Source organism: Panthera leo, chromosome A1, assembly GCF_018350215.1.
Source record: "Panthera leo isolate Ple1 chromosome A1, P.leo_Ple1_pat1.1, whole genome shotgun sequence".
NCBI classification, from domain to species: Eukaryota; Metazoa; Chordata; class Mammalia; order Carnivora; family Felidae; genus Panthera; species Panthera leo.
Genome location: NC_056679.1, coordinates 161,710,202 through 161,737,352, shown reverse-complemented (window position 1 = coordinate 161,737,352; position 27,151 = coordinate 161,710,202). Strand labels below are relative to the sequence as shown.

The 27,151-nt window shown below is 36.7% G+C and overlaps 1 protein-coding gene across 1 annotated transcript in view; it reads left to right on the top strand.

Annotated features, from left to right (window-relative positions):
• Nucleotides 1-2,148: 2,148 nt before the first annotated feature.
• Nucleotides 2,149-27,151, top strand: part of ST8SIA4 (ST8 alpha-N-acetyl-neuraminide alpha-2,8-sialyltransferase 4) — a 100,606-nt gene continuing 75,603 nt past the window's right edge. The window contains exons 1-3 of the mRNA XM_042944453.1: nucleotides 2,149-2,602; nucleotides 9,218-9,349; nucleotides 18,921-19,178. Coding sequence (XP_042800387.1) covers nucleotides 2,490-2,602; nucleotides 9,218-9,349; nucleotides 18,921-19,178 — 503 coding nt within the window. The 5' untranslated portion in view covers nucleotides 2,149-2,489. The remainder of the gene's footprint in view (nucleotides 2,603-9,217; nucleotides 9,350-18,920; nucleotides 19,179-27,151) is intronic.

Below are 27,151 nucleotides of genomic sequence, written 5' to 3'. Positions count from 1 at the left end.
GCTCACCCAGATAGGAGATACTTAAAATGCTGGCATTAGTCCATGGTGCCACATGGCAACTTAATTCTTTTACAATCTGACCTCCTCTGAGTGAATGAATTCCCTCCCTCCTTAGATGCTATATTTTATTCAACTGTGTCCCCATGTCCTCACAGATTTCCTGGACCATATTAATTGATCCAAAATATGTCGGACAAATTTTATTAAGTGATGCATATTACTCCATTCCCATCAGCGAGCGTTTTGAGTCCAAAACATATTTGTTTACTGTTTAGAAACCAAATGTTAACCTAAAGAATTTAATTAATTAACCTATAGAATCCTAACCATGCACTGCCCACTCCCTCTCTGCCCCAATTCCCTTTTAACTTAAATAAGAAGCTGTTTTATTCTTGCAGTTTCCGCTAGTTGAGAAGTCAGTGTGATAGAGATGCTAGCGGGATTTGCCTAGACATCAATAAACTCCAAAGGCTCCCGGCGGGCCACTTGTAGTGTCAATAAAGACTCATAATTACTTGCTCCTTTGAGCATTTTAGACCCAACCCCTTAGTTCACTCTGCTGCGAATAAGAGGCTTGAGAACTGAGAGGCTCTTAACTTCTTAAACCTTAGGCGAAGAATGGCAAACATTGGCAGGTACCTCAGAATTTTAAGCAAAGGTGCTGGCTGCTATCGTTGTTATTTTAAGCTGCTAGGGGACTAGTAACTCAGAACTCCCCTTCTTGCTCAGCTCCCCCCAAGGACTGGTGGTGGGCCTCACCATTTCCGGGCTTGGGGAGGTATAAGCCCCAGGGGCCAAGAGTGGAAGGCAGCTGGAGCCACTGCACAACCCTAAAGAATAAGTGATTCAATTGAGAGAGGCTGTGGGGTGGGGAGAGGAGAAAGCGGAGAACTTGGAACCTATTCTTACAGATGGGGTAAATCCTGGCTTCCGGGCAAGATCTCACACTAGGGGTGCCTCCCGACCCATCCATCCCACTAGCCATGAGGCAAAACCAAACCAAGGCATGGATATAACTAGAACAGCAAGCTTCTCTCTTGGTGAGGGCGAGGCCAAAGAACAGTGAAGGAAGTACTCAGACTCACGGTTAACTAGGACTCCAAAGTGCCCCTTCCACACAATACAACAGAAGTAAGGAAAACAGTAGGAGGGAGGAGAGAGTGTAAATCAGAGGCTAAACACACATCACTGAAATTTTTGAGGAAGAACGTGCCCTTCCTTCTTTCCTTTCTTCCTATCCTCCTACCTTTCCCCCTTCTTTCTCCTACGTCTGGGTGTACTTGCATTTAAAGGATGTCCTTGGTGGCTGCTTTTTCGCAAAATTCTGTTTCTCCGCAGTGAAGTTTAAGGCGGATTGGAGTTTCCTTGACTCCTGCGTGAGGAGTTTCCAAATGGCAGTGAAAAAGCGTCACATAAATATCCATAAAGGGCCTAATGACACCTCTGTCATCTGTTTCCTTCAAGATCCTAAATCGGGGTGGTCATCCACCACCCACCCTGAGTGGGCGATCGGCTAATTGGTTCATGTGTGTATGGGTACTTTCCAGATCGAGCTGTGCACCGAATACTAAACGTCCTCCTCCTCCTTCCCCCTCCCTTCCTCGATTCACTCTTCTCGGGAGGGCGTGTGTATGCGCGTTCGCGTGTGTGTGTCCGCGTGTGTATGTTTAGGAAAGGCTCTTGGATGAAGCTACCCCCTTGCAACCCACTCCCCCCCGCCCCCCCGCCCTGCTCAGGACGAAGCATCTCTCAAGCAAGATGCGTCTCTAAGCTGTCCCTAGCTGAGGTGTCCTCTCCCCGCTGATAAGGACAGACTATCTCTGCGCTCGTCCAGGGAGCTGATACGTAGGTTTCCCAGGAGGGCGACCTGACTTCCTTCTGGCACGCTGCGTTCTCCCCGGGTTGTGTGACTTGCTATTGCTTGCGTGCGCGGGTGTGTGTGTGTGTGGTGTGTGTGTGTGTGTGTGTGTGTGTGTGTGTGTGTGTGTACACGGCTGCGAGCTTGTGAGCTTCCTCTCCCGGCACTGTGCAGGCAGCGCCGGCGACGTTACTCTCCAAGCAGCCGACAGCAACGCGAGGCAGCCGCAGCCTCCGCCCCCTCAGTCTGGTGATTGGCTGGTTTTGCTCATCATTTCCCTGCTAGGAAAAGGGAAGGGCCAGTGACGCCCCCGAACCCAGCTGCAGAAGCGGCCGCCACCTCCGATGCACAAGGTGTCTCATCTGAGAAGAAACCTGAGCCCCAGGGAGTAGGCGCGGAGCGACCTGGGCAGGGCTGGCGCGAACCAGGAGGCAGAGCGCTGGGCAGCGCTCAAGGACCAGCGGGAGCTCGGCAGCGGAGGACCCTTGCGACCCGCTCCGGAGATCCCGGCTCCACACTCTCCTCGAATTTTACAGATTTCCCCCGGCGACTGTATCTCCCCAAAACGGAGCCTTTATCCCAAGAGAAGGTGAGGGAGCTGGGGCAACCAGGACTTTCCCGGGCACCCAAGATGCGCTCCATTAGGAAGAGGTGGACGATCTGCACGATAAGTCTGCTCCTGATCTTTTATAAGACAAAAGAAATAGCAAGAACTGAGGAGCACCAGGAGACGCAACTCATCGGGTAAATGCAAAGCTTCATTTCAGGATATAATAATAATAATAATAATAATAATAATAATAATAAAGTCAAGCCATAAATGAAATGTGAATATAGACGGGAGAGTGAGGGTTGGGAGAGTGTGTGTGTTCATAATGAGCTTTTGTGCGTTTAGTCTCATGAATTAAATAACAAAGGCTGTTGTTGAGGTGTGTGTGCTTCTCCCCGGCGTGCTCTCAGTAGGAGTTCAACTTGCCCTGTGTGGTGATGGTGGCAGTTGTGTTCGCGCCGGGGCTCGCACGCCCAAGGAGAAGTCACTGCAGAAGTGTCAACAAAGAACGTGTGCCTTTGTCCTTTTAATCCCTGGGCAGAACTCAGGAGAGGTGTCTTTATTTCCCATGTGGCTGTCCTTCTTTTTCTGCCCATCACTCTAAGGAGATACTGGAGAGAGCCTGGCTTCCTCAAAGACTGAAGTTAAAGCCCAGAGAGCAGGAGATGTGTCTCCACTGATTCTTTACTCTTCTTTTCGTTGGGTAGATCTGTGTATCGTTTGAATTAGAAACTCCAGTACAACCAAGAATTCTTCCCTATTTGCTCTTCTGTGGCAAAACGCATGGGCGTCATGGTTACAGTTTTAGCAACTGGGTACTGTAGATTCTCACAGACTATATTTCTGCTATTTCTTTAGTTTGTCTAAATGAGTTCAGAAGCTTCCCCCACCCCAGTAAGTTCTCTAAATATCACACTTCCTTCCTCCCTTCCCCTGGCTTCTGTTTCTTTGAAGTTTACCCAGGAGGTGGCTGCAACTTTGTGTTGCTTACATATCTTGGAAGCGTTTTCTGAGGATGTGACCCTGGTTGTCAACTCTGTTCAAAGTCCTGTTTCGGAAATCCTCCCTTATCCGGAGGCGTCCGCTATCGGAAACTCCACGCTGGCAGAGATGCCAGCCTGATTTTTATGTTCCCTGACAGTTATTAAAACGAAGATAGAGTCTTTGCGTGTGTGTGCGCGCGTGTGTGTGTGTGTGTGTGTGTGTGGACTGCTAAAAGGTGCACGCACGCGCGCGTGTACACACACACGCACACACACACACACACACAAACTTCATGCACTCCATTTAATATTCCTGCTCCTCCCTAAGTAATGAGTGTTTAAGTGAGCAAGATGCAGGCTTATACTTACAGAAAGAATCTTCTGTTCGATCGGAAACTAAGATAGCAGAAGTACAGTCGAAAGGGACTGGAAGGGAATGAGAAAGCTGACGGGCTGGATGGTCGTTATGCATCACAAATCTGTAAAAGGTCTATTCTGGGGAAGAGAAGAAAAGCCTAACTATATGAGGTCGTTTACATAGGGAGTGGGTGGGTTGAAAACGCCGCCTAGCTCAATTGTCAGGAAAGCAGGACTTTGGGCGGGGACGTGGGCATCTCGGGCAGACTTGTGCTTCCCAGGCAGACAAAGGGGTCTTAGGGAAGGTGATAAACGGCGCGCGGGGGAGAGGTGGAGAGGCGGAGGCTGGGCGTCGGGGGGTCGAGGCTCTTTGTTCCCTTCCGGGCTGGTGGGCTCCGAACAGACGCGTGAGCCCAGACAAAGCCGCCAAGCCTCGCCAGGACTCTGAGGGTTCAGGCCCTCGGCTCGCTGACGAGTAGGAGGGGGAGGACGCGTGAGGCGAGAAGAGGCGCCCCGTGCTGCCCAGGCGCCCTCTCCGGGCCTCCCTAAACCGCCGCCAGAATGGGGAAGCGCACCCCGAGTCCCGCCGAGGGAAATGACCGACCTGGGACACTCCACATTTCCCGGGCAGCATTCCTCCTTGGCCCTTTCCTGGGCGCCGCCGGCCAGTGGGCACCGCACAGGACGCCGACGAGGGGCAGGGGGCGCAGGTAGGGGCGCCGCGCTTGGGCTAGCCCGGCTGGGTTTCGCTGGCCCCCTCTTGGGGCGGAGCTGCGGTCGCTCCCCTGCTGCTCCGAGAAAGCGTGAGGCGAGCGCGTGAGTTAATCAAACAGGAAGCGAGGTGCGCACCGGTATTCTCCCCTCCTCCGCGAGAGCTGGCAGCGGGGGTGCAAGAATGAGTGGGGAGGCAGGGGAAAGCCTTTAATGCAGGAAGCCGGTCTCCTCTTGGAAAAAAAAAAAAAAAAAATCACTTTTACGGCTCAGTCGGCAACCGGACTCCTCCTCCTTAATTAAAACCCGCAATTACGGCGGTGCGGGGGCAGGGCCGAGAGGCGGGCGCCGGCGCCGCGCCTGCACTCGTGCCCTGCAGCGCCCCGGCCGTGGCGGCCGCTGCCCTGACGCCCTAGAGTTGGCGCTGCCGGGAGAATGCGGGCACAGCCAGTCCCGCTGAGCGCTCTTGCCCTTCTCCGTCAAGATGAAACGTTCGGTGGAAAAGCTTGTGATAACTAGCTCATGATTTCGTTTTAACTTCCCAACAGTGCTTCTAGTGGAGGAGTTGACTCACCCAACGATCTAATGATCTCTGTGACTCTATTTCTAACCTAAGCCACTTACAGGGTCTATTTTTAAGATGAGTGAACTAGAGTGGAGATTTAGCCCAGAGCCCCGACTGATATTCAAAAGTCAGGTTAACGGGCAGTCTGCCCTTTGGGAGGCACTGCGTGACTTTGAGAGTGGGCAGTACATTCAGTTAAGGGCCTTTCGTAATCCTTGTACCTTAGGGAACCACCCCTCACCACCAAGAAAACACCCTCCTATTTAGCTTCCCTGCCACCATTTGCAATAGGCAGACCTTTTCTTTATTACACGCCCCCTTCTCTTACCTGGAGGTCCCATCTGGAGTCAGCGCAGCGTTGTTCTTACATACAACATTGAGCGGTCATTCCATGCAGAAGGAAAGAGAACACCAGCACAACTTTCCTGCCTACCATCCACATTCTCATATCCCCAGAGGAATACTAGAAGCATGGATTTTGTAAGGAATTCTTTGAGAATAGGTCAAGTAATTATTGGAAATTTAACCTTTCATGCAAACAAAACATATCAATTGCCTGGTATGATGACTAGTTAGTAAAGTTTAACTCAAAAGGCATGGGCTATAAAGTGGTTTATTCTTGACGGACATTTTTTTTTTTAATGGGAAAAATGGCACTTACTTCACAATTGGCCCATGATTTCACTTGCTTTCTGTGATTTGGAGGTATAATTGGAAATGTGTTAACTGAAGGGTCCTACAGGTAAAAACATGTGGGTGTGCTCATTTAATAAGATAATGTATTTGAAAGAGTGGCGTACACTTTAATATCATACAAATACTTGTTTTGATTGTGACTTCTTAAAATTTCCACATACTGTGTTCCTAGTTGACCGCAAATGACAGTAACTTAATTTTCTTATCATCTAGAGATTTCCTTTTGGCCCATGTATGTTAGACTGTCTCACTAAATGATCGCCCACCCATATTAATAATGAAACATGATAATATTGACAGTGGAAATAAGCATTCATAGAATATTTACCATTGTCAGCAAAGTTGGTTCCAGTTAGTTCTAGGGTAGAACACACTAATAAATCAAGAAACCCAGAATCTGCACTTTACATGCTTTATTTGGAATTCTACTAAAACCTTAAGCAGTAGGTAAGGTAGTACATCTCATCTTTATTTTTAGTTGTTTGATACTTAGGGAATGAAAACACAAAATTGCCTGCTGTTTTTATTCAGGCTTACTTTTGTGTAAGTTCTTTTCTTTTGAATGACTTTTATAATTTTGTATTAAGGAGGACATTTAACCTAATCTGTGGGGAGCACATTTACTCCAAGGCCAAGTTATGAGGACTTTTCAGTAGGGTTGAATGAAGGTCTTTTGGGACCTAATCTCAAAAAACAAAAAAAATTAATCATATTTGTCATATACTGCAGAGTTAATAGAATAAGTTGTAGGGATGCCTGGCAACTCATATTTTGAAGAGAAAAATATTTGTAAAAACTGGTGACATAACTAATGATCAGTTTCCATTACTACTTTCATACAGACGATCTTGTAAGTAGGTTTTTCTTAGCTCAATATAAGCAGGAATACTTTATAATATCTGTTGCTTTATGCTGCATTATTTCCTTAATGTGTTTTGTGATTTTTCTCTTTAGAGGTATATGTTGAATCTTCCTGAACATAGCCCTATGCAAAAGATATTTTCAGTGTGCTGTTTAGTAATCATGTTTGATCTGGAATGAAACACTAGTAGAGGGTAGCAACATCCTTCATGCCTTGCATTGAAGGAAAAGCCTTTTTAAGACAGAATACTACCAAGGTCACAAATGAAACATCCCTTGGGACCCATCTAACTTTGTACAAAGAGATTTGCTCCAGAGCCTCAGATTGCACTAAGCCTAGGCTTCTTACACAGAAATTCCATTGACCTCAAGAAGTGGGACTGGTTGTAGCTATTTTCATTTAAAGTTCTTTCCAGGAATAAAGCTGAATTTTGGCTTATCACCAGTTCAATGAAAACTATTCAAAGAGCAGAGCAATGTGGTTGTATTTCATTAGTATAAAACTGATTTAAACTTTTAAATTACTTTTTTTTAATCCTACAGGTTCTGAAAAAGACTCCATACAACTAGGTATATCACAGCAATTATTTTGCCATGCAAAATGTACCTTTAGCTACATGTCAATGAAACAATCTTCCACAGATATTTAAAAATGCCTACCCATTTATATATTTTTACTTCTATGAAGGTTTATCGGGGGTAAAAACAATTGTTATAATTATAGCAATCTCTGGTTAGAAAAAGATGATATTAACAAGCCAGTTAATGAGAGAAAGAGTGGCAAAAAATCCCTAGCCTTAAAAATGGTGAGAGTTTGTGCCCATATTCTTGAAAGTATACTTCCTAAAGTGTGAAGGTTAACTTCTGTATATATCCATATTCTCATTCAAATACAGTTATTATCGTTAAACATATAACATAAAAATTGACTTCTGGGCCTTTGAGTAGTAAATTGCACCCCATGTTTCCTAGCATCTTTTTAAATTTTTTTTAAAGTTTATTTATTTATTTTGAGAGAGACAGAGAGCAAGAGGGGGAGAGGCAAAGATAGAGAATCCCAAGCAGCTCCACACCATCAGCACAGAGCCCAATGCAGACTTAATCCCACGAACTGTGAGATCATGACCTGAGCCAAAACCAAGACTCAGATGCTTAACCAGCTAAGCCACCCAGTCACCCCTATTTCCTAGTATCTTAAATGACCTCTATAAAATGATTATTGTTAGCTAAGAAAAGGCATGCAAGTGCATCATTTTCATCAGCAGCATAGTTTAAAATATTGATTTTTATAGAATTCTAAATTTCACAGGGAGTAGATGCATGTGATACTTTGAGTTACTTCAGACTGGAACTACATGTTTAAAAAAGAATGCAAACCAAAATACCAAACTATAAGCCTCTAATTACAGAATTCATCTAATAGCTGTTACACAGGCAATGTTTCCATTGATAGTGGGAGAGGATTGCCTACTAATAAATACAGATTTACACTTTTTGACTGAACAAATAATCACCTAACTTTTTAACTATATTTTTGAGATCTAAAAAAAAGTAAAAGGTAACATGTAAAGAAATGAATGCAGATACTGAAAGGGCTATACAATAAACAGGTAGGATTTTGTTTCTCTGAGTCTCAGTTTATAGCTGCTATAAAGTGCCATGAAAATAGTCTTTTGAACAATAAACTGGTTCTGTTTTAACTGTTCTAATGACACAAATACTTTCACGGGTATCTGTCACTATCAGCACTACCACCAGCACCGACCGTGCCACATTATGTACTTGCCTGACAATATTGACCGAAATGGGTAGCACAGTTGTTTTGTGTGTGTGTGTGTGTGTGTGTGTGTGTGTACATGTGTGTATAATGTAATAGAAAGTACCAGTAAAAATGGCTAGTGAATAAGTTTTCTTTCTCCTTATTATAATCCCTGTCTCCCTACCACCAACAATTATCAGGAAAGTGTCTCATTGTTGAGATGATTTGAGACTCAATGTAATTTTAGAAATTAGCACGTCAATAATGCTTTATAAGTTACTTTCACATACAGACTCCCACTGTCACAAATTCATTGCATATTAGATAATGTTATTGCAATTTTCAAGATCAAGCAAGGCCGCTGTGGCCTAGAAAGAGAATATTGTCCAAGGACATATAGGCTAGCAAGTGAAAGAATCACCAACATGTCCAGATCACCTGGTATTCCAAGGTCTTCTTACCCCCAAAAAAATTTCTTTCCATTGTGTCTGTAGGCCTTCTGTGGAAACAAAATTACAATCTTGAGAGTCACAATTATACAGATGCAGGAGAATTGGCCAAACTTCCTGTTTCTATTGTCTAAACACAACAGGGAGGGGTGACAGAGTTTGAAACGGATTTTTTTTTCTTTAAACACCACAAAAGACTTTATAGGCAAACTGTTTTTATTTCAAAAAGAATAAGTGTAAATGATTACCCTGATAAAGTCATATTCTCTTAATTCTTGTAGTACCATTCAGCAATGTCATATTTGTAACATGTAGAAAAAAGTTGTATCGACAATTTGTAACCAGTAATCTAAGTCAAATTATGTATTATGCTGCTTAGATAAAATGTTTCTAACTTTCACATAACTGGCATTTTTGTTTTGTTTCAGAGATGGTGAACTGTGTTTGAGTCGATCACTTGTCAATAGTTCTGATAAAATCATTCGAAAGGCTGGCTCTTCAATCTTCCAGCACTCTGTAGAAGGTTGGAAAATCAATTCCTCTTTGGTGCTGGAAATAAGGTGGGTTTCTTTAATAAGCCATAATAAATTTCACATCATGTTCTTGAATACATTGGGCTTGGCAAACTTATATTGAATGCTTGATTTATAGTTTAAGTATGAATACTTTAATAAAAGAGTGAACCAGCTCTACTTAATGTTGATCAATGAAGGATATGAAGCCATAAAACTGAAATCATTATGCAGTCAGAAATTTAAGGATGAATGTGTGAGTTTTGAATATACTGTCTCTATTTTAATGGAATAAAATATTCAACAGAATACTAATATTTAATAGGCTTTTCTTTTTTTTATTCTATTAGTCAGGGTGGACATATATTTTGAAACCTACCTTTAACTTCCTTATAAGTTTTTCCCTATCTTGTGTTTTTGCACACTGGATGAAAGGACAGCCTATTCAATTCCTATTTTGCTGACTATTATAAGTAAATTTGCTTTACCCTATGAATAGATATTTCTATGTGAGCCCCTGTAATAAGAGTCTCAATGATTATATCCTAAATTGGCAAAAGTCAGAAAGTACATTTTCTAGAGTACTGGTTTATTCTTTACTTTTTATTCTTTATAGATTTTGGCATTTTACCTGAAACAAGCTCATGAAATCAATCTCAGTGCCTGCATATATCTATTATATCTTATTTTCTTCTAGTATAATCCTATAACTAATAAGAAGTTTAGGGCCAGACCTTCCTAAGCATGGAGGAAGCAAGCAGATCATGTGTCTTTACAACTACATAGCTATATTGGTTGGTATGTTTAAATCAGAGCATTTCAGTAAATCAAACTCGTTTTAAAAGTTTCAAAGAAATATCCTTTACATGATAAAATAATTGCATTTTTATATTGGCAAAATGCTAATTATTCAATGATTGGATATTCCTGCACAGATTTTGTAAGACTAGGTTAGTGGTTAAGAGGATAAGCCATTGATCTGTTTGTTGGGTTTCTATCTACTTGCTTCTTGGATCATACCAACATATAATATAGATTATGACCAACTTGAAGGAAGAGTCTACTACACTCATCTGTAGAGTATGCATAACAATTCTTAAAATGAGTTGTAGCAAAGACACTACATGTTGAAATATACTTGGAAGATTGTCTGGAAATTTCTTTAAAAGATGGGTGCCAGGGAAATGTAGGAATCATTAGACTACTTTGCTTGAAGCTTTGGAAGTATAAGGAGAGGGAAACAGAAATGAAATCATGGCAATATCAAATAGTGTATGCTTGGTTGCTTTTAGTTTAGGGGAAGTTTTGTATATTTGTGGGCAGATAATAAGAATGAGGAGATGAGTAGAATCTGATGACAGTTTATAAGTTGGTGTCTTCTGGGTAGAATATGGTCAGCAAGCAAGATTTATTTCAACTGTATAAATAAAAACCCTCAAAACCAATATTAAAATTAGGAGATTCCTTATAAAAGCACAGATTTTCATATACTCTTGAGAAAAGGAAAAACTGGATGACTGGGCCTGTATTCCTCCTGAGAACTAGTTTCTGAGGCCGACTGTAGCCATGATCTCTGCAGTTCAACATTTTTACACCTGGGGTTCATTTCTTTATTGATACATATCTAGTATCTTCCTCACTATCTCACACCCCTATACACACATTTAAATTAAAAACCCTGAAAAGGATAATTATATGAGGAAAAAGCAACAGAATATGGGACTACATAGGGTCATAAATACAGGTGTGTTTTAGTTTAGAACAGAATAAGGATTACTACTTCTTGGAAGTAGATTGGGAAAACAGAAATATGGGTGATTTAAAAAGGAAATATTTAATCTATAGGTGTCCCAAAAAGAACTCTCAAACTGAAAGATTGGGCAAGAAGGGGGCCAATTAGGTAAGGATATACAGATCAAGTAAAGAAAAGTAGTGGAGGGGCGCCTGGGTGGCTTGGTCGGTTGGGCGTCTGACTTCAGCTCAGGTCATGATTTCGCGGTCCCTGAGTTCGAGCCGCGCGTCGGGGTCTGTGCTGACAGCTCAGAGCCTGGAGCCTGTTTCAGATTCTGTGTCTCCCTCTCTCTCTGCCCCTCCCCTGTTCATGCTCTGTCTCTCTCTGTCTCAAAAATAAATAAACGTTAAAAAAAAATTAAAAAAAAAGAAAAGAAAAGTAGTGGAAGAAAGTAAAGTAAAATAAGAAATTTTAATAGTTTTATGTATCTAAGTATGCTAAATAACATATCAGATAAGGTAAAGTCTAATAAGTAAATTCAATAAGTAATTAGCAATAGTTTAATTAATATATGTGGCCATGCCTTTCTAGTATCTATACAAAAATGAATACTATAGATCCCCATGAGGATAAAGAGATACATTTTGCCATTTTTAAGATATTCAAACTAAGGGTATTAACCATAAATTGAGTGAAGAAATTCATTATTATAATTTTACAGTTTAATGAAGATTGTGTTCATATCTTTGAAGGCGATTAATCTGTTTTCAGTTATAACAGATGATAATATGTATGAAATGTTAGTACTCTTTTCATATGATTCTCCGTAACAGATAAAGAAGTAAACAATAAAACATTGAGCAAATATTGAATAATACATACAAAGTTGTCACTTCCTTACAAGGAAATAATCTGTAAAACCATTATTGTACAACATGCAAACAGTTCATAAAAATTAAAATTGACTATAGTAGCAGTAACTAGTGAGTATTAATCAATTTGACACCTGTAATAAAAAATTCAGACTATGAAAATGTCTGGTTGTTAGCTGAGTTTTGTTTTTCTTAAGTTGTACAAGAAACTAACCATAAACTATTTTGGATTATTAAATTTCTTTATTTCTTCCCTGCATGTATAACATTTATGAAGAACCATATTACTTGGTGTCTGTGAGTGGGTATGGACATATTTTACAAGTGTTTTTAAAATTCTACTTTGAAGTTTTGATTAGGATATTACAACTAATCATTTTTGATCTTACATGATTAAACCATGCTTACAAATCTTTCTAACTTTAAAAATCTCATTACATTTATAATGCTCTTGTGACATTCCTAATAAATTATTTATCTATTTGCATTAACATGTGAAGCAGTCACTAAAGATAAATTGTTTTTCCCTACATTAGTAGACATGATTTTCTTTCTTATTACTAATTTTTCCAGCCATATATATATATATATTCTGCTACTTTCATAAGCACATTAAGAATTGATTTATATATGTTCATCAAACAACTGTACCTCTGGGGAGTTTTCTAAGAGAGATGGCTCCACCTTCATTGTACTTTGAAAATTCATCAGTATTTAGAAGAGTTTATACATTCCACAGCTAATTTCACATTTAAAATAATTACTTTGGTTAAGGACTTGATTTCATTGGTAGTTGTTTGTTCTTTGTTAGCGTAAGCCAAGAAATGATACATTTAAGATACATCAGGTGTTTGTGAGTAAATCCATAAACATTGTACTGAGAGATTATTTGATCGTGTCCGACACTGATGACTTGACCATTTTTTACATCTTTGGGTTGTTTTTTTTCCCCTCATTTTTCATAGGTTGAATAGAAACCTAAAGAATTACAATACCAAATGTGGACATATAGAGAGGTACAAGGTCAGCAACTTATCGGGAAAGATTAAAAACATCATGATTAGTTTGAAATAATATTTTCAACTCTTAGCATTGTCAGACATCAAGGTTTTTAAAAAGGTCAAGTTTGCAGGTTAACTAAACATAATTGCACATTTATATATGCTTACCTATCAAAAATAATTCACTGTTGCATGCATTCATTTACTTTAGAGCAAAGTCCACATAAAATTCTTCTACATACTTTGTTCAGTAAGTAACCAGAGGAGCACATTTTGGGTCACACAGCTTGTTTGTTGCTCAAACTTCAAAGCTAGTTCTGTCCAACTGGTACCAGATCTCTTATTATTAAAACAATTTGTTGGGGGGGGACTCTATTTTCATACTAAAAATGTAGTCTTTATGGAATACACATAGTGGAGGGTTCTTTTGCTCCAAAATAATAAAATATAGTATTAATTCATATTGCTAAATGCTGTGCCAAATAATCAAATGACCATCTGAGGTGTAAATTAAGCTAAAAAAATGCTTTTCTTCAAGCATTTTGAGACAATTTTGCCTGGCTCTGGAGGATTTTTCTTTGATGCTAGAATATCTTTCTGTATCAGTTGGGACCCTAAGCTCAGAAGTCCTATAACAAGCTAATTATGTTCTTTCAGCGCTTTGAAAAACATTGCCTTGTGAAAATAATCTTTGAGACAAAAATTTGTGTGTTCTCTCTGCATTTTTGTCGGCATAATGAAACACTTGGCATTTCTTAGCCTTTTAATTTTTTTAATAAACCACATTAGTAACAATTGATTCAATTCAGTGATTTTTGGTTAAAGTCAAAAGTTTACAAAAACTGATTCTTTTTATAACCTAATTTGCTTCTCAACTTGTGATGTGTTCCAGCTGTAAGATTCGTCTTAACAATAATCTCTGATGGAGTCAACAGTGTCATTTAGATTAAATTTTAGTTGCCACAGCACGGTATGCTTGTTGTTGACAAGAAACCTACAGAGAAGAAAGAGTGGCACCTGGTGATAGGTTAGCTATATTTAACATTACACAAGTGAAAACAATGTTTAGTAAATTAACTCTCTGGAACTCTGCAGCTGCTATTTCAAGTGATGTGTGTTGTTGAAAGGGAAGTTCTAGTTGAAAATTCAGTTGAAAAGTTTCTGTATAGAATCTATTCCTGTCAGTTTAACAGTCTCAACCAGCCTTTCAGTTTAAACCAGGATTGCCTAACAAAACATAATCTTTATGACTAAGATTTTTAGTCTCACTGAAAGTGAAACATATTTTCAGACTCCTTCAGTTATCTTTATCATCAAAACAGTTACTGAATTTAGGTTTTTGCTTCAAAAGTTACATTATGGCCACAAAACGACAGTTGAAGACCTGTCAGGAATCTTTTCTGTTGTTGCTCTATTCAGTCACATGCAGAAAACATGACCCCTTGTTTTAAGTATCTGGTAATAACTTGACCGCATATTAAGAAAAAGTATTAGGAATAATTTGTCTCTCTCCTGCTGAAATCATTTTGTTGAATCTGCTGTTTTCATGCATGTCAATTATCTGAGCAAAAGCATGTATGTTCTTGGTGATAAAGTGTTGTTTCAGTTCAGCATAAGAATTTTTCATGCTTCCAATGGCATTTAGTTAATTATACTTAGGCATTAGTTTTTTTCTTTTTTTTCAGAGATTTACAGTCTGAATAACAACTAGATTTAGCAAATCTACAGAACTTTTTATAGTCCATTACATCTATAATCTAAAAAAAAAATGCCTATAGCGTGCTAGGGAGAAAAACATAACCTTTCCATACTGTTTGCAAAAAAAAAAAAGAAGTTATTAAGCATTGAAGTCACGATATTATTCACTCATAATAATTATTTTCAATTTTTCTTGGATCCTACACCAGGATTCTGAGCTAAAATAATGTTCCATGCATAGATGTAAGCCCTAAAATAGAAAAGTTTAGTTCAATATTAGAAAAAGGACATACTGCAGACATTCAAGGTTTCCTTTCCCCCTTTTCCCAGTTTAAAAAAAGCAAATAAGGACACCTGGGTGGCTCAGTCGTTTACCTCCCACTCTTGATTTCGGGTTGGTTCATGATCTCACGGTTAGTGAGTTCGATCCCCACATTGGGCTCTGTGCTGTTAGTACGGAGACTGCTTGGGATTCTGTCTTCCCTCTCTCTCTCTCTCTGTGCCTTGTGTGCATGCTCTGTCTCTCTCTTTCAAAATAAATAAGTAAACATGGGGCGCCTGGGTAACTCAGTCTGTTAAGTGTTGTACTTTGGCTCACTCAGATTGTACTTTGGCTCAGGTCACATCTCACAATTCATGGTTTTCAGCCTCCGTGTCAGGGTCTGTACTGACAGTGCAGAGCCTGCTTCAGATTCTCTCTCTGCCCCTCACTTCCTTCCTCTCCCTCTCTCTCTCTCAAAAATAAATAAACATTAAGAAAAAGAAAATAAATAAATAAACATTAAAAAAATAAAATGAATAAAAAGACAAATACTATACTAACAAAATAAACAATTGTTCAGCCTATACAAGAGCATTGGAAGAACACATAGTATTATCTGCATTTAATAATTATGTCATGTATCTCAAGTGTTAGACAATGTGTTATATTTTGAAATTTCTCTGAACTCTTATTATTCGTTTTTAATATCAATTTCCCCTAAAAGTGAACAAATTAAAGATGTTCTATTATACTGAGGAATGTAAAAGACCTGTGTTTAAAATATTTTGCAGTGCTCAGGGTTGGGCTGGCTGGAAACGCGTATTGAGCTTTTCTGTGTATGTAGCAAACTGTGTCCAAATACAGTAGCTTTGTGCCCTGAAAAAAAAAAATAAAGAATAAAACATTTTGCTGCGAAGTCTCTATAACACAGCAACGGTGCTGTTAATTGGAAAGTCCCCATCAGTTGACAAGAACGTAAGTGGTAACTTTTTCTTGAGTAAAGGGATTTTGCTTTTTGGATTTCCCAGTTAAAGAGTCTTCTTTCAAATCTTGTTCTCACTTCACCACTTGTGAGTTACATCTTCACATATCTACAACATCCCCTTTAAATTATGTTCAAAGGAAAATGATAATCTAGTTTGGTGATTTGACCACATCCGTGCAGTTTTTATTTTAGAGCCAGCCTTGTCATTTTCACAGGAAATGAGAATTTTTTTTTGAAATACAGGTGTCAGGCATTACTAAAACTTTTCTCTAACAAACAAATGTCAGTAAGTATGTACAAAAGTTTCTATGGATTGCTGTTCTTGGTGATAGTTAACTTTTGTGAAGAATTATATGTTCTTAACATAATGAAAGACTTCTTAATTTTCTGTAATTCATATACCCTATAGTTGCTGATTTCACTAGCAATTGTCTTCACATATAAGTTATTTATTTATATAAATAAATATATATATATATATATATATATATATATATATATATATATATATATATAAATATAAATATATAGTTAGTTATTTTTAGTTATTTTTCATCCCTCCTTGCTATTCATGCTTCTGGCTTGTAAGTGTGATATGGAGAATTGCCCTTTTGGTTGAGTAGTGGGAGGAGGTCACATTGTGCTCAGTAATAAAATTTACAAATGTGTTAGAGCTTAAACCGTAACAGCACTAAAGGAAAACATGTCTGTCATATCTTAAATGTTATAATAATGGCATTGTTTTTAGCACTCTGAGAATACAAGCTTATAATAAGAGCACTTCAGTAAATTATATCCAACTTCCAATCTTGGAGAGAGTTTCTCAGATTGCTTCTGGCTGGTATATGTTTGGTAGCTTGAGGATTAAGTGATCTCAGACGTCTGTAGGCAGGCTTATCATTTCTTTAGAAATAAAATTCCCTCAAAAACATGCTAGACTCCTGGGCCATTTCCTTATAGTTAATTCCTTGTATAAATAACCACACCCAGAGATTTCTTCTGAACAGTTCAGCCTCTGACTCTCCTCTAATTATTCTAGCTTCACCATCCTTTCCCTCAATTTCCCTCCCAAGTCATTTGAATCTATAAATTTGGTGGGAAGGCAATGACTCTTGCTCCTGGGATGGCTCTGATTTATAGTTGTGTCTTTTGATAATTGGGGTATTTGAAACATTTTGGAGGTCCCAATTACCAAACTCACACAGTTTACATACAGGTCATTGCCATTTCCATCTCAACTTGCCACTTGGCTGACTTTGTCTTAGTGCCTTCCTAAAAGGAGCAACCAACATAAAACAACATGAAACACTTTTTAACCATTTTTCCAAGAGCAACAGGCTTATTATATATAGGATATAACTCCCAGGTTACTGCAGATAAGAGTTTTGATTATATCAAAAGCCAGCTATACCTTTTTTTTTTTATCGTCTAACTTAGGATATACATATTTGTTTATACAGCACCTTTGAATCTGTTATAAATTTCTTTATTTGGTATGGAATAGGCTAAGCTTCCATAATACAAAAGAGAAACCTTAAAATACAGTGGATCAAACAAGTTGAGATTTTATTTCTCTCTTGTATAGCCACGCACATGATCCACCCATATCCCATGTAAGAAAACTAACTCGCATGACCAAACCCATCTGCGCTTGGGTTTGTAAACTTGGAAATGTTTTAGCTGAGGATTCTTATGCCTGAGCAAAACTTAGAAAATTCAAATACTAAAAGCAAGATAGCAAGGAAGATCACTAAGGAACTATTAGCTATCTCTGCCATGCATAGTGAGTTATTTTATCTATCCATTTTTTTTCCTCTAATGTACCCATCTTTCTTCCTGGATTCTTGAAAGAAAACTTTCATACAGTGTAGTTTTGACCCTTCTACAAATAATTATAATATATACATGATTTGAGTTAATGTATAGTTTTATTGGGAAGTTTAATCCTTTTAATACAGTTAAGTAAGGTATAATTCCAAACCATTTTAAGTTATTTCTATTTACCTTAACTACAGAACACAAAACAAAACAATATGACTATAGAAAATTAACTAAAGCTAGCAGAATATGTAGTTAGGCAAAGTCAAGTCACAGCATTTTTGTTTTATTTAATAAAATTTTCTTTTTGGCCTTTTTCAAATTTTTATTTAAATTCTAGTTAACATATAGTGTAATATAGGTTTCAGGAGTAGAATTTAGTGATTTATCACTTACATGTAACACCCAGTACTCATCCCAACAAGTGGCCTCCTTAATACCCATCACCCATTTAGCCAATCCCCCACCTACCTTTATTCCAGCAACCCTCAGTTTGTTTTCTATAGTTAAAAAAGAGCCTTGTATGGTTTACCTCCCTCTTTTCTTGTTTCCATCCCCCCATGTTCATCTGTTTTGTTTCTTAAATTCCACATATGAGTGAAATCATACGGTATTTGTCTTTCTTTGACTGACTTGCTTCGCTTAGCATAATACACTGTAGCTCCAACCACATTGTTGCCAATGGCAAGATTTCATTCTTTTTGATGGCTGAGTAATATTCCACTGCATATAAGTGCCACATCTTTGTTATCCATTCATCAATTGAGGGACATTTGGGCTCTTTCCATAATTTGGCTATTGTTGATAATGCTGCTATAGACATTGGGGTACATGTGTCCCTTCAAATTAGTATTTTTGTATCCTTTAGGTAAAACCTAGTTGTGCAATTGCTGGATTATAGGGTAGTTGTACTTTTAACTTTCTGAGGAAACTTCCTTTTGTTTTCCAGAGTGCCTGCAGCAGAATAAATTATTTTTTCTATATCTTTTGATAGATGGGGACCTTTTTTCACTCTATAAATAGATGTGTATACTATATTTATTTGACAAATCATTGAGAATGTATGTGCAAACGATTTTTTAAGGACAAATTCAATTTCAATAGAATTCACTTATTTGGTTGTTTTAATTACCACCTGACAATTTAAGATTAGTAATTTACCAATTTATATTTTATTACCCGTTACTTTGTGCATATCACCAGTTCTCGGCTATGTTGTTATTAATGGAAGACTTTGTATTTGACATATAGGAAGAACATTCTTCGTTTCCTAGATGCAGAACGAGATGTCTCAGTGGTCAAGAGCAGTTTTAAGCCTGGTGATGTCATACACTATGTACTCGACAGGCGTCGGACACTAAATATTTCTCAGGATCTTCACAGCCTCCTACCTGAAGTGTCACCAATGAAAAATCGCAGATTTAAGACCTGTGCAGTTGTTGGAAATTCTGGCATTCTGCTTGATAGTGAATGTGGAAAGGAGATTGACAGTCACAACTTTGTAATAAGGTGAGCTTTCTTTTGTTCCTAAAGATTGTAATTTCTTCAAAGATGTTTTACTAAGGAATAGAAAACTGACAGAAGAGTGTAAGTCTAGTATCAATATTAAGGATTATTGAAAAATCAAACAAATATTTATGTATGCTTTGTTTTTCTGCATAGTTTCCAAATTTACATTTACCCTGGAAAATGAAGTTAAAATTATTGTGTCATTGAAAGAAAAGGTGATCTTATTGTAGCAGTGTCACACCAGCTTTTTTTTTTGCCAGTTGACAATTTTATTAGATTTAATACACAGAAACTGACTTTTGTTAATCATTTTCCTTGATATCAATTAATTTAATGTTAATTAATTAATTCACTAATATAAATAATAGTTAATTATTGGTTAATTAGTCGTTAATTTTATAATCCTTTTTATATATAAGAAATTATATTTATTTATTCATAAAGATTATGAACATCTATGTAATGATGTAATAGATGTAAGCAATTTTACACTTATAATGACAATTATTTAGCAGATTCTAAGAACATAACAAGTTTATAAAGCAAATTTTCAAAAAGTACATAAGCAAGGTTACATTTGATATCTTTCACCAAATTGCCTTCATTACAGTACTCTATATATTTGTGTATGTTAGTATGCTTTAGTTTTTGAGTTTTCTCACATAATTAAACATCCCTGTTTTTCATTGATGGTGAGCAGATGTTTGATGAGTCATGTGTTTAGTTAACCTTAGGTGAAACAAACAGCCATAGAAATGGGATTGTGATGACATCATAGGTACTGGTTTTTAATTTCCAATTCATGCATCTGAACATATTTGTTGGCTTGTTTTAGTTGTTCAGAAAAAATTTTCTGAATGAATGAAGTATGTATGTTTAAATATGAAATAGCTCAATGTCAACATAGGAAAGCATACCAATTTTCTATGTTGAAAACCTAAAGTTATGCTGGAAGTCAGCCTGTAAAAGTATAGATTTTGAAAGATAAAAGTATAGATATTTCTTTGAAATATAGCCTTAAAAATAAATATAATTATATAAATATTAATCATAAATTGGCAGCAATGTTTTCATAAAGTAATAATGGCCATGAAAAATCATAATAGCACACTATCAGGTGAATACATTTCATAACAATGAATAAAACTACAAACATTTTACTTTATTATCTTACTTTTTCTCAATTGGATGCATGGTCAAAGATTGATTGGATTGAGGGGGAGAAAAAACTCTGTCAACATGTAGATATACAAACAAAAATGTATCCAAAGAGGAGGTAAAAAAAAATTTAATAAGGGAAAGAAAAATTGGAAATTTAAATTGGGAAAGAAAAGGGGAAATTTAAATTGGAAGTGGAGGTAATGAGCTACAACCACTGAAGTCTGTGTGAAGTATGGTTGTGAAGAAGAAACTAAGGCTTCTAGAATTTCTAAAGAGACTGAAAATCAGAGGACAGGAATAATAAAGAAATAAAGATTTATAGCATAAGTGGAAATTGTTGCAATGTAAAGAGAAGAATTTTCAAGTTTGGTTAATACTGGAGGAATACAGGATCACCTGTGACTGAAATCCTTGTTCTTACATCCCTCTAAGCTTTAGCACTGGGATCTATATAACTTATTAGGTTCAGCCTCACCTTTGATTGAAATTAAGACTGTTGTCTTAACACCTCTGCCAGTTCATATAATTGCCACTTCTTTCTTATAGTGAAAATGATTGAGTATTCTAGCAACTTTGAAGTCTATAGTACAGTATTGTTCACTATAATCATGGTGCTGTGCATTGTATCTCCAGAACTTTATTATCTCCTTGTTGCAAGTCACTTATTGGTTTTGAGCATTTGCAAATGGGGGAGTGATTTTAGGAACAGAACTTCATGAGGTTAATTATACTTTTCTGAGCTATGATTATTTTAATATTTATTTATTTATATATTTATTTTTGAGAGAGAGAGAGGCACAGGGAGAGAGAAAGAGTGAGAGCGAGAGCGAGAGAGAGAGAGAGAGAATCTTAAGCAGGCTCCACTCTCAGCATGGAGCCTGATGTGGGGCTCAATCTCAGGACCCTGAGATCATGACCTGAGTTGAATTCAAGAGTCAGATGCTTAACCAACTGAGCTGCCCAGGTGCCCCGCTATTTTATTTTTAAAACTTATTTTACAAGAGCAAAATAATGACCAATTCTATAAGCTTATAAATGTGTTATGGAGTTACCAAGAAGTGTAAAAAAAATAGGATAATGATCTTAATGAAGGCATGAAAATTATCACTATAATTATTTTTATTTTCTTCTCCTACCCCGAAGTTTTTACTAGTTTCCAAAAATAGAAGTTGGAATATTCTAGATAATAGTATGTACTAGGGCAATGCAGCCCTGGATTAGGTTTCTGGTTTTATAAGGAAAACTTTAGCCAAAGTCCACTTATGATTGGAAAGAAATAATCTCTGCAGGAAAACAATCTTGGTTGTGTAATAATAGCTGTTTGGAGAATTCATTCCTTTGAGTCTCATGGACGCAATAGTTTTCAATGACATATCACTAAACCAAACTTCAATCTTTCCTAAAGCTCTTGCCTTTCTCATGGAGTTCTGCCACATCATCTATGTGCCAAATACCTTTTCCTTCTCTGAGTATGTGTGTCTTTTTTTTTTTTTTTTACTGTACATATGTTTCTTTTACTCTAGAATACCACAAAGGACTTTTGCTTTAAAACTCAATGGGAGACTCATTCCTTGAATTAGTTTTCTATCCATATCAAGCTGGTTGAAGTTGTTACAAATTTTGGTAACAATCTTTAGAATCTTTCAAATATCTCACCTTCCTAGATACCTACTGCACATATATCTGCATATCTACAGATGGTGTTGGTCATTTGATTGCATGCATAGCCTGTGTTCCCAGGTTGTTTATTTGTTTCCCACTTTTCCTGTTAGTAAGTTTGTTAAGAGAGAGATAAATTATGCCTGGTCTGCTTGCAGAGGGCACTGATTAGTTCAGTGACTCCTCAAAGATCACATACATAGAAGTATTATGTTCAACTTAACCTCAAGCTTTATAAACCAAATATTATTTTTAGATAAAATCTTCAGTTGACATTAATTAAATTTTAAGCTTCACTTTTAGTTTTTTTCAGAAAGACTTTAAAGAAATAAAATGCTTTTTTTTGTTTAATGATGTATAAGTGTATTATTATATGGCAACAGGAATCTCTTGTTCTAAGCTGTTGTCCTATTGGGGGGAGGAGGGTATATGGTGCATACACGTGGCATCATTGACCTGTGAAGTATAATTTTGGAGAATATTATTTTTTATTATTTTATTTTATTATTATTATTTTTTAACGTGTATTCATTTTTGAGAGACAGAGGTAGAGCGCAAGTTGGGGAGGGGCAGAGAGAGAGGGAGACACAGCATCCAAAGCAGGCTCCAGGCTCTGAGCGGTCAGCACAGAGCCCGATGTGAAGCTCGAACCCAGCACCCATGAGATCATGACCTGAGCCAAAGTCAGCCGCTCAACCGACCTGAGCCACCCAGGTACCCCAGAAAATGTTATTTTTAATACCTCACATAAGTATTTTAAAATTAGCCTGTGAAAAGTGACCATTTGTATGTTTGCCCGTATAGTGGTAGTTGTACATAAATACAAAGACACACACATTGTCATGCCTTTCTTGTCTTAAAAGAAATATTCCCTTAAACAAAAACAAAAACAAACAAACAAACAAACAAAAAAACCCCAAAATACTCCCTTAGTGGAAGTTTGTATCATCACTTAACTAATTAAATTAAATGATGGTTTCAGTGGGATATTACACAAAGTAAAAGCCCTGGTCTTTGTGATGCTTCAAGTAAAAAAAAAAAAAAAAAAAAAAAAAAAGGAAAATCAATTAAAGCCTAGTTTGGATTCCCTAATGCCTGACTAGATATGGAATTTCTGTATAAAATCTATGTCTCATATTTACATGTACTTAAGTAACAGGAAAATGCACTTAAATAACAGATTCCACATATAAATGATATCATACAGTATTTGTGTTTCTCTTATTTCACTTAGTATAATACCTTCAATTTCAATCCACGTTGTCACAAATGGCAGGAAAGGAAATATTTTAATATTATTCATTACATCTACTTCTTCAGATCTAAGCATTTTGAATACTCTGGATTTGTTATCTTGAAACCATAAGAAACTATGACTTTCTCTTATGTGCCTCTGCATCCATAGAGTTGGCACAGACCAGGATCTATACAAAAGAATTCTATGGGATGTATGATTTTATCTCCAATATTTTCTTTTCCTGTCTGGGATAACTCTTCTTCTCTTCAAATAAAATCTATATCTATGGCATTTTTAAGTGAAGAGAAGTATAATTTTAGGCTTAATGATAGCTTTGTTTTATTAATTAATAAAAAGACATTCCAAATATTCAGTGGGCTACTGTTACACTGCTAACATCATTTTAAAAGATGTCTGTAGACAAAAGAAGGAAAAATATATGTGATTTTAAAATTGTGAAACACTCCTTTGTACCAGTATTTATAGAACCAGTAAATTTAGAGGTTTCCACAAATAATTCTCTAAAATTCTCCATCCAGGTGCCACATTAAGTATAATTCTACTCATCGAACATATGTGTTTGGTATGATGCTAATTGTCATGTAAAATGAAAATGTGTTAAAAAGTAAACTGTAATTATTTTCTCAAAAGTATCAGTAACTTACTACATTAGTTTATTCATACAACAAACCTGTTGTGGCCAACCATGCCACTCAGGCCAGTCTTGAGTGGAGCACAGTTATAGAAATGATTACCTATACATTCCTTCTTGCATTCCTTCTGTGTGGGGTCAGAAATAATCCCTGAAATGAGACATCTTTAAACACACATGGTAAATTTAAAATATTTGTCTGTGGTCAGCTCCATTAGTTCAAGTTGTGCAGAACAATACAACATATTTGAAAGAGAATAAGGTATGCTTCCTATACTGAATGAGACTGTTCAAACTCAGAATTTTATGTGAAGTCTTTGATATATTGAAATATTCCATAAGAATTCTAGATAGGTGACTAACCTTTAGATATCACATACAATACATTATAAGAAGATATCATAGAGCATTACAAGGCATTAGTATAGTGCCACAAACTGTCTCACAGCCCAACATACACTAAACAGAACATACCAAACAGCTACACAACTTATAGAAATAACCAAGCCTTCAATAGACTCAATCACTTTCACAAGATATGGAACAATATTCAACTCAGTCTAAAGGGCATGGTGACTTCTACTATAGTTATACTGTAAGGTAGTTGGACCCACTTTTAGACTTTATGTACAATCTATGGAACAATCCTAATAGTACTTTCTCTGAGCCAAATTTAATTTTGATAGCTCTTTAATATCACATGAAGAAGAATAATGATATCACTAGAACCTTCATCATTAAGTTTAAAAAACTGGTAAGCATTAAATAAATTATCCTATTGATATTAATTTTTTATATTTTTTCTTTGGGTGGCCTGACATATGCTAAATATTGGAGAGAGAATCAACACTGCACAGGAAAACCATTGCCCAGTATAGAATTCAGGAGTACAAGCCGAGTTCATTGTAGATGATAATGAAAGAAGGTATATGCTTTCTATGCTTTTGTTTTTTTAATTTAGAAGCTGAGATCATTGTATAAAGTATTTATCTTTACTTAAGGTATTACAATTTACCTACTCACAGAGCCCACAGAGTGATAGAATTGCCTCTACAAAATCTCTGCCCCGTTCATTCCACACATACATATCTAAAAGTATGCTGTAAAATTTCAAGAATTTCAAGAATTAGAAGACAGTATGTATCATTTTATATCATCATAGGCAAAGGAAAACAGGTTTATAAAGCTACTTTTACACAATCTGTTTAAAAGTATCTTTTAAGTCTTTTTTTTTAACTTCATGTAGTTGTAAAATTATTATAACATTGTATATTTTAAAGTATATAACTATTTAGTGGTGAAAATTGCTTTGGATTTTGCAATATTTAAAGTGCTTTTAAATTTTCCTTCAGTTATTTTTTTAAGTTTTTCACATAATTTACACCCCTGTGAACTTACAAAACAGTACATTCTAATATTTGTCTTTACTCAAGAATTTCATGAACTTAGTAGTTTTCTGATGACAACAGAAATTTCAAATAATTCTTAATATTGATACTGAGAGATGGTGGAGAACAAATCCTCAGTCCATCTACCCTATTCTTCTCACCTCACCTAGGTGTGGGAAAGCGCTGGTGTATTCTTTCCTTTTCCTTCAATATCTGGGGATTGAAGGAAATGTCAGGCAACCTGTCCCTACTGGGTTTTTATAGAAGGGAGACTGTGTCCAGTCTGATAAAATAAATATGGTCTGCTCTGTACCACTTTGACATCATGTGGAAGACTCTGAGAGAGGAGTAAATTAACAGTTGCAAACAGCAACTGATATTTTTGACCATCATATGCTGCTCTTCACTGTGCTTAAACAGAGATGCTAGGAATAGCAAGTAAGAGTGAAGTGATTAAGAAATGGTTAACTGAGGGCTGTAAAACACCTTTTGTTCTGTTCGGGCTCGTTGGAATTTCAAATTTAATTTTGTTTATTTATTCCTTTCCTTGTACCTCTTTTTTCTCCATTTTATACTGCCCCCATCTTCCCTCCAGTCTAGACAACTATCTTGTATTTGCTCAGTTTCTCCTTTGTTAATCATCATCCTTGGTTCCTGACGTGCTCAACCAACTCTCTCCTAATTTCCTCTTGGTTCATTTTTTTCCTTAAAATATAAAATCAGCAATGAGAGGTCAGTTAAAATTATCTATCTATCTATCTATCTATCTATCTATCTATCTACCTATCTATCTACCTATCTACCTACCTACCTACATATATTTATACATACATATTTATATAAGTAAATCCTTGCTGTTCAAATTGTACTTCTGAACTACCAATGCTGTCATTACCTGGAAGCGTGTTAGAAATACAGAATTTCAGAATTTGCAGCAGACCTGTTGAGTCAGAATGTGCATTTGGTCACAGTGCTCAGGTGATTCTTATGTGCTTTAAGGTTTGAGATGTATTGGACATCTCAGTATATGTAGACACTAAGCTCTAGGTAAGCTGGAACTCCCAATATGTCTAATTTATTTAGCCTGTATCTTCACGATCTAGCACCAAAATTGATATACTGAAGTATATGCTATATATTTATTGAATGAAAGAATTAATGTAGGACTTAAGAAAAATACAGTTTGTGTTCATGTATTGTTGTCTTAGAGCTCATACAACACTGGATTTCAAAATTAGTATGTTAAGAGGAGTCATATATAAGTAAAAGTCATTGAAACACTTACAATTAAGAAGAAAATACAGAAATATGAAGGATAGTATAGTGAAATATCCTAGATGTCAAAAAGCTGGGTTCCTGCTAATAGAAGCATAATATTAAACAAATGTCTAATTTTTCCACTGTTCAGTGATAATAATAATATATGCCTATCATTTCAAAGTGTTTTTATAGTGTCAGCTGGGAAATATAGTAAAGAAATGCATAAACTATAAAAATAATTAATGATGAATGATACTAAAACACATCATGTTTAAGTGTTGTAGTTGAAAATTAAATTTGTCAGTGCATTTCCCAATAGACATGGACATTGACTAGAAATGCAAATTCTCATTGTCTGATATATACAGGAAGATAAACTTTCTCCAAATTCATCAAATATGTATATAGTTGACACTGAATAACATAAATATGAAAGGCAAAGACACAGACAGGAACACTTCTTAGATAGGAGCATCTGTAAAATCTGAGTACATAATATTAGAAATAATTGTAGTGAAGATACATATTTCTTCAGGAAACTGAGGCAATCAGATAAAAATGTTTTACTTTATGATGATCTAGTTTCCTAAAGGAAGGGATAATATGTCTTTAAAAA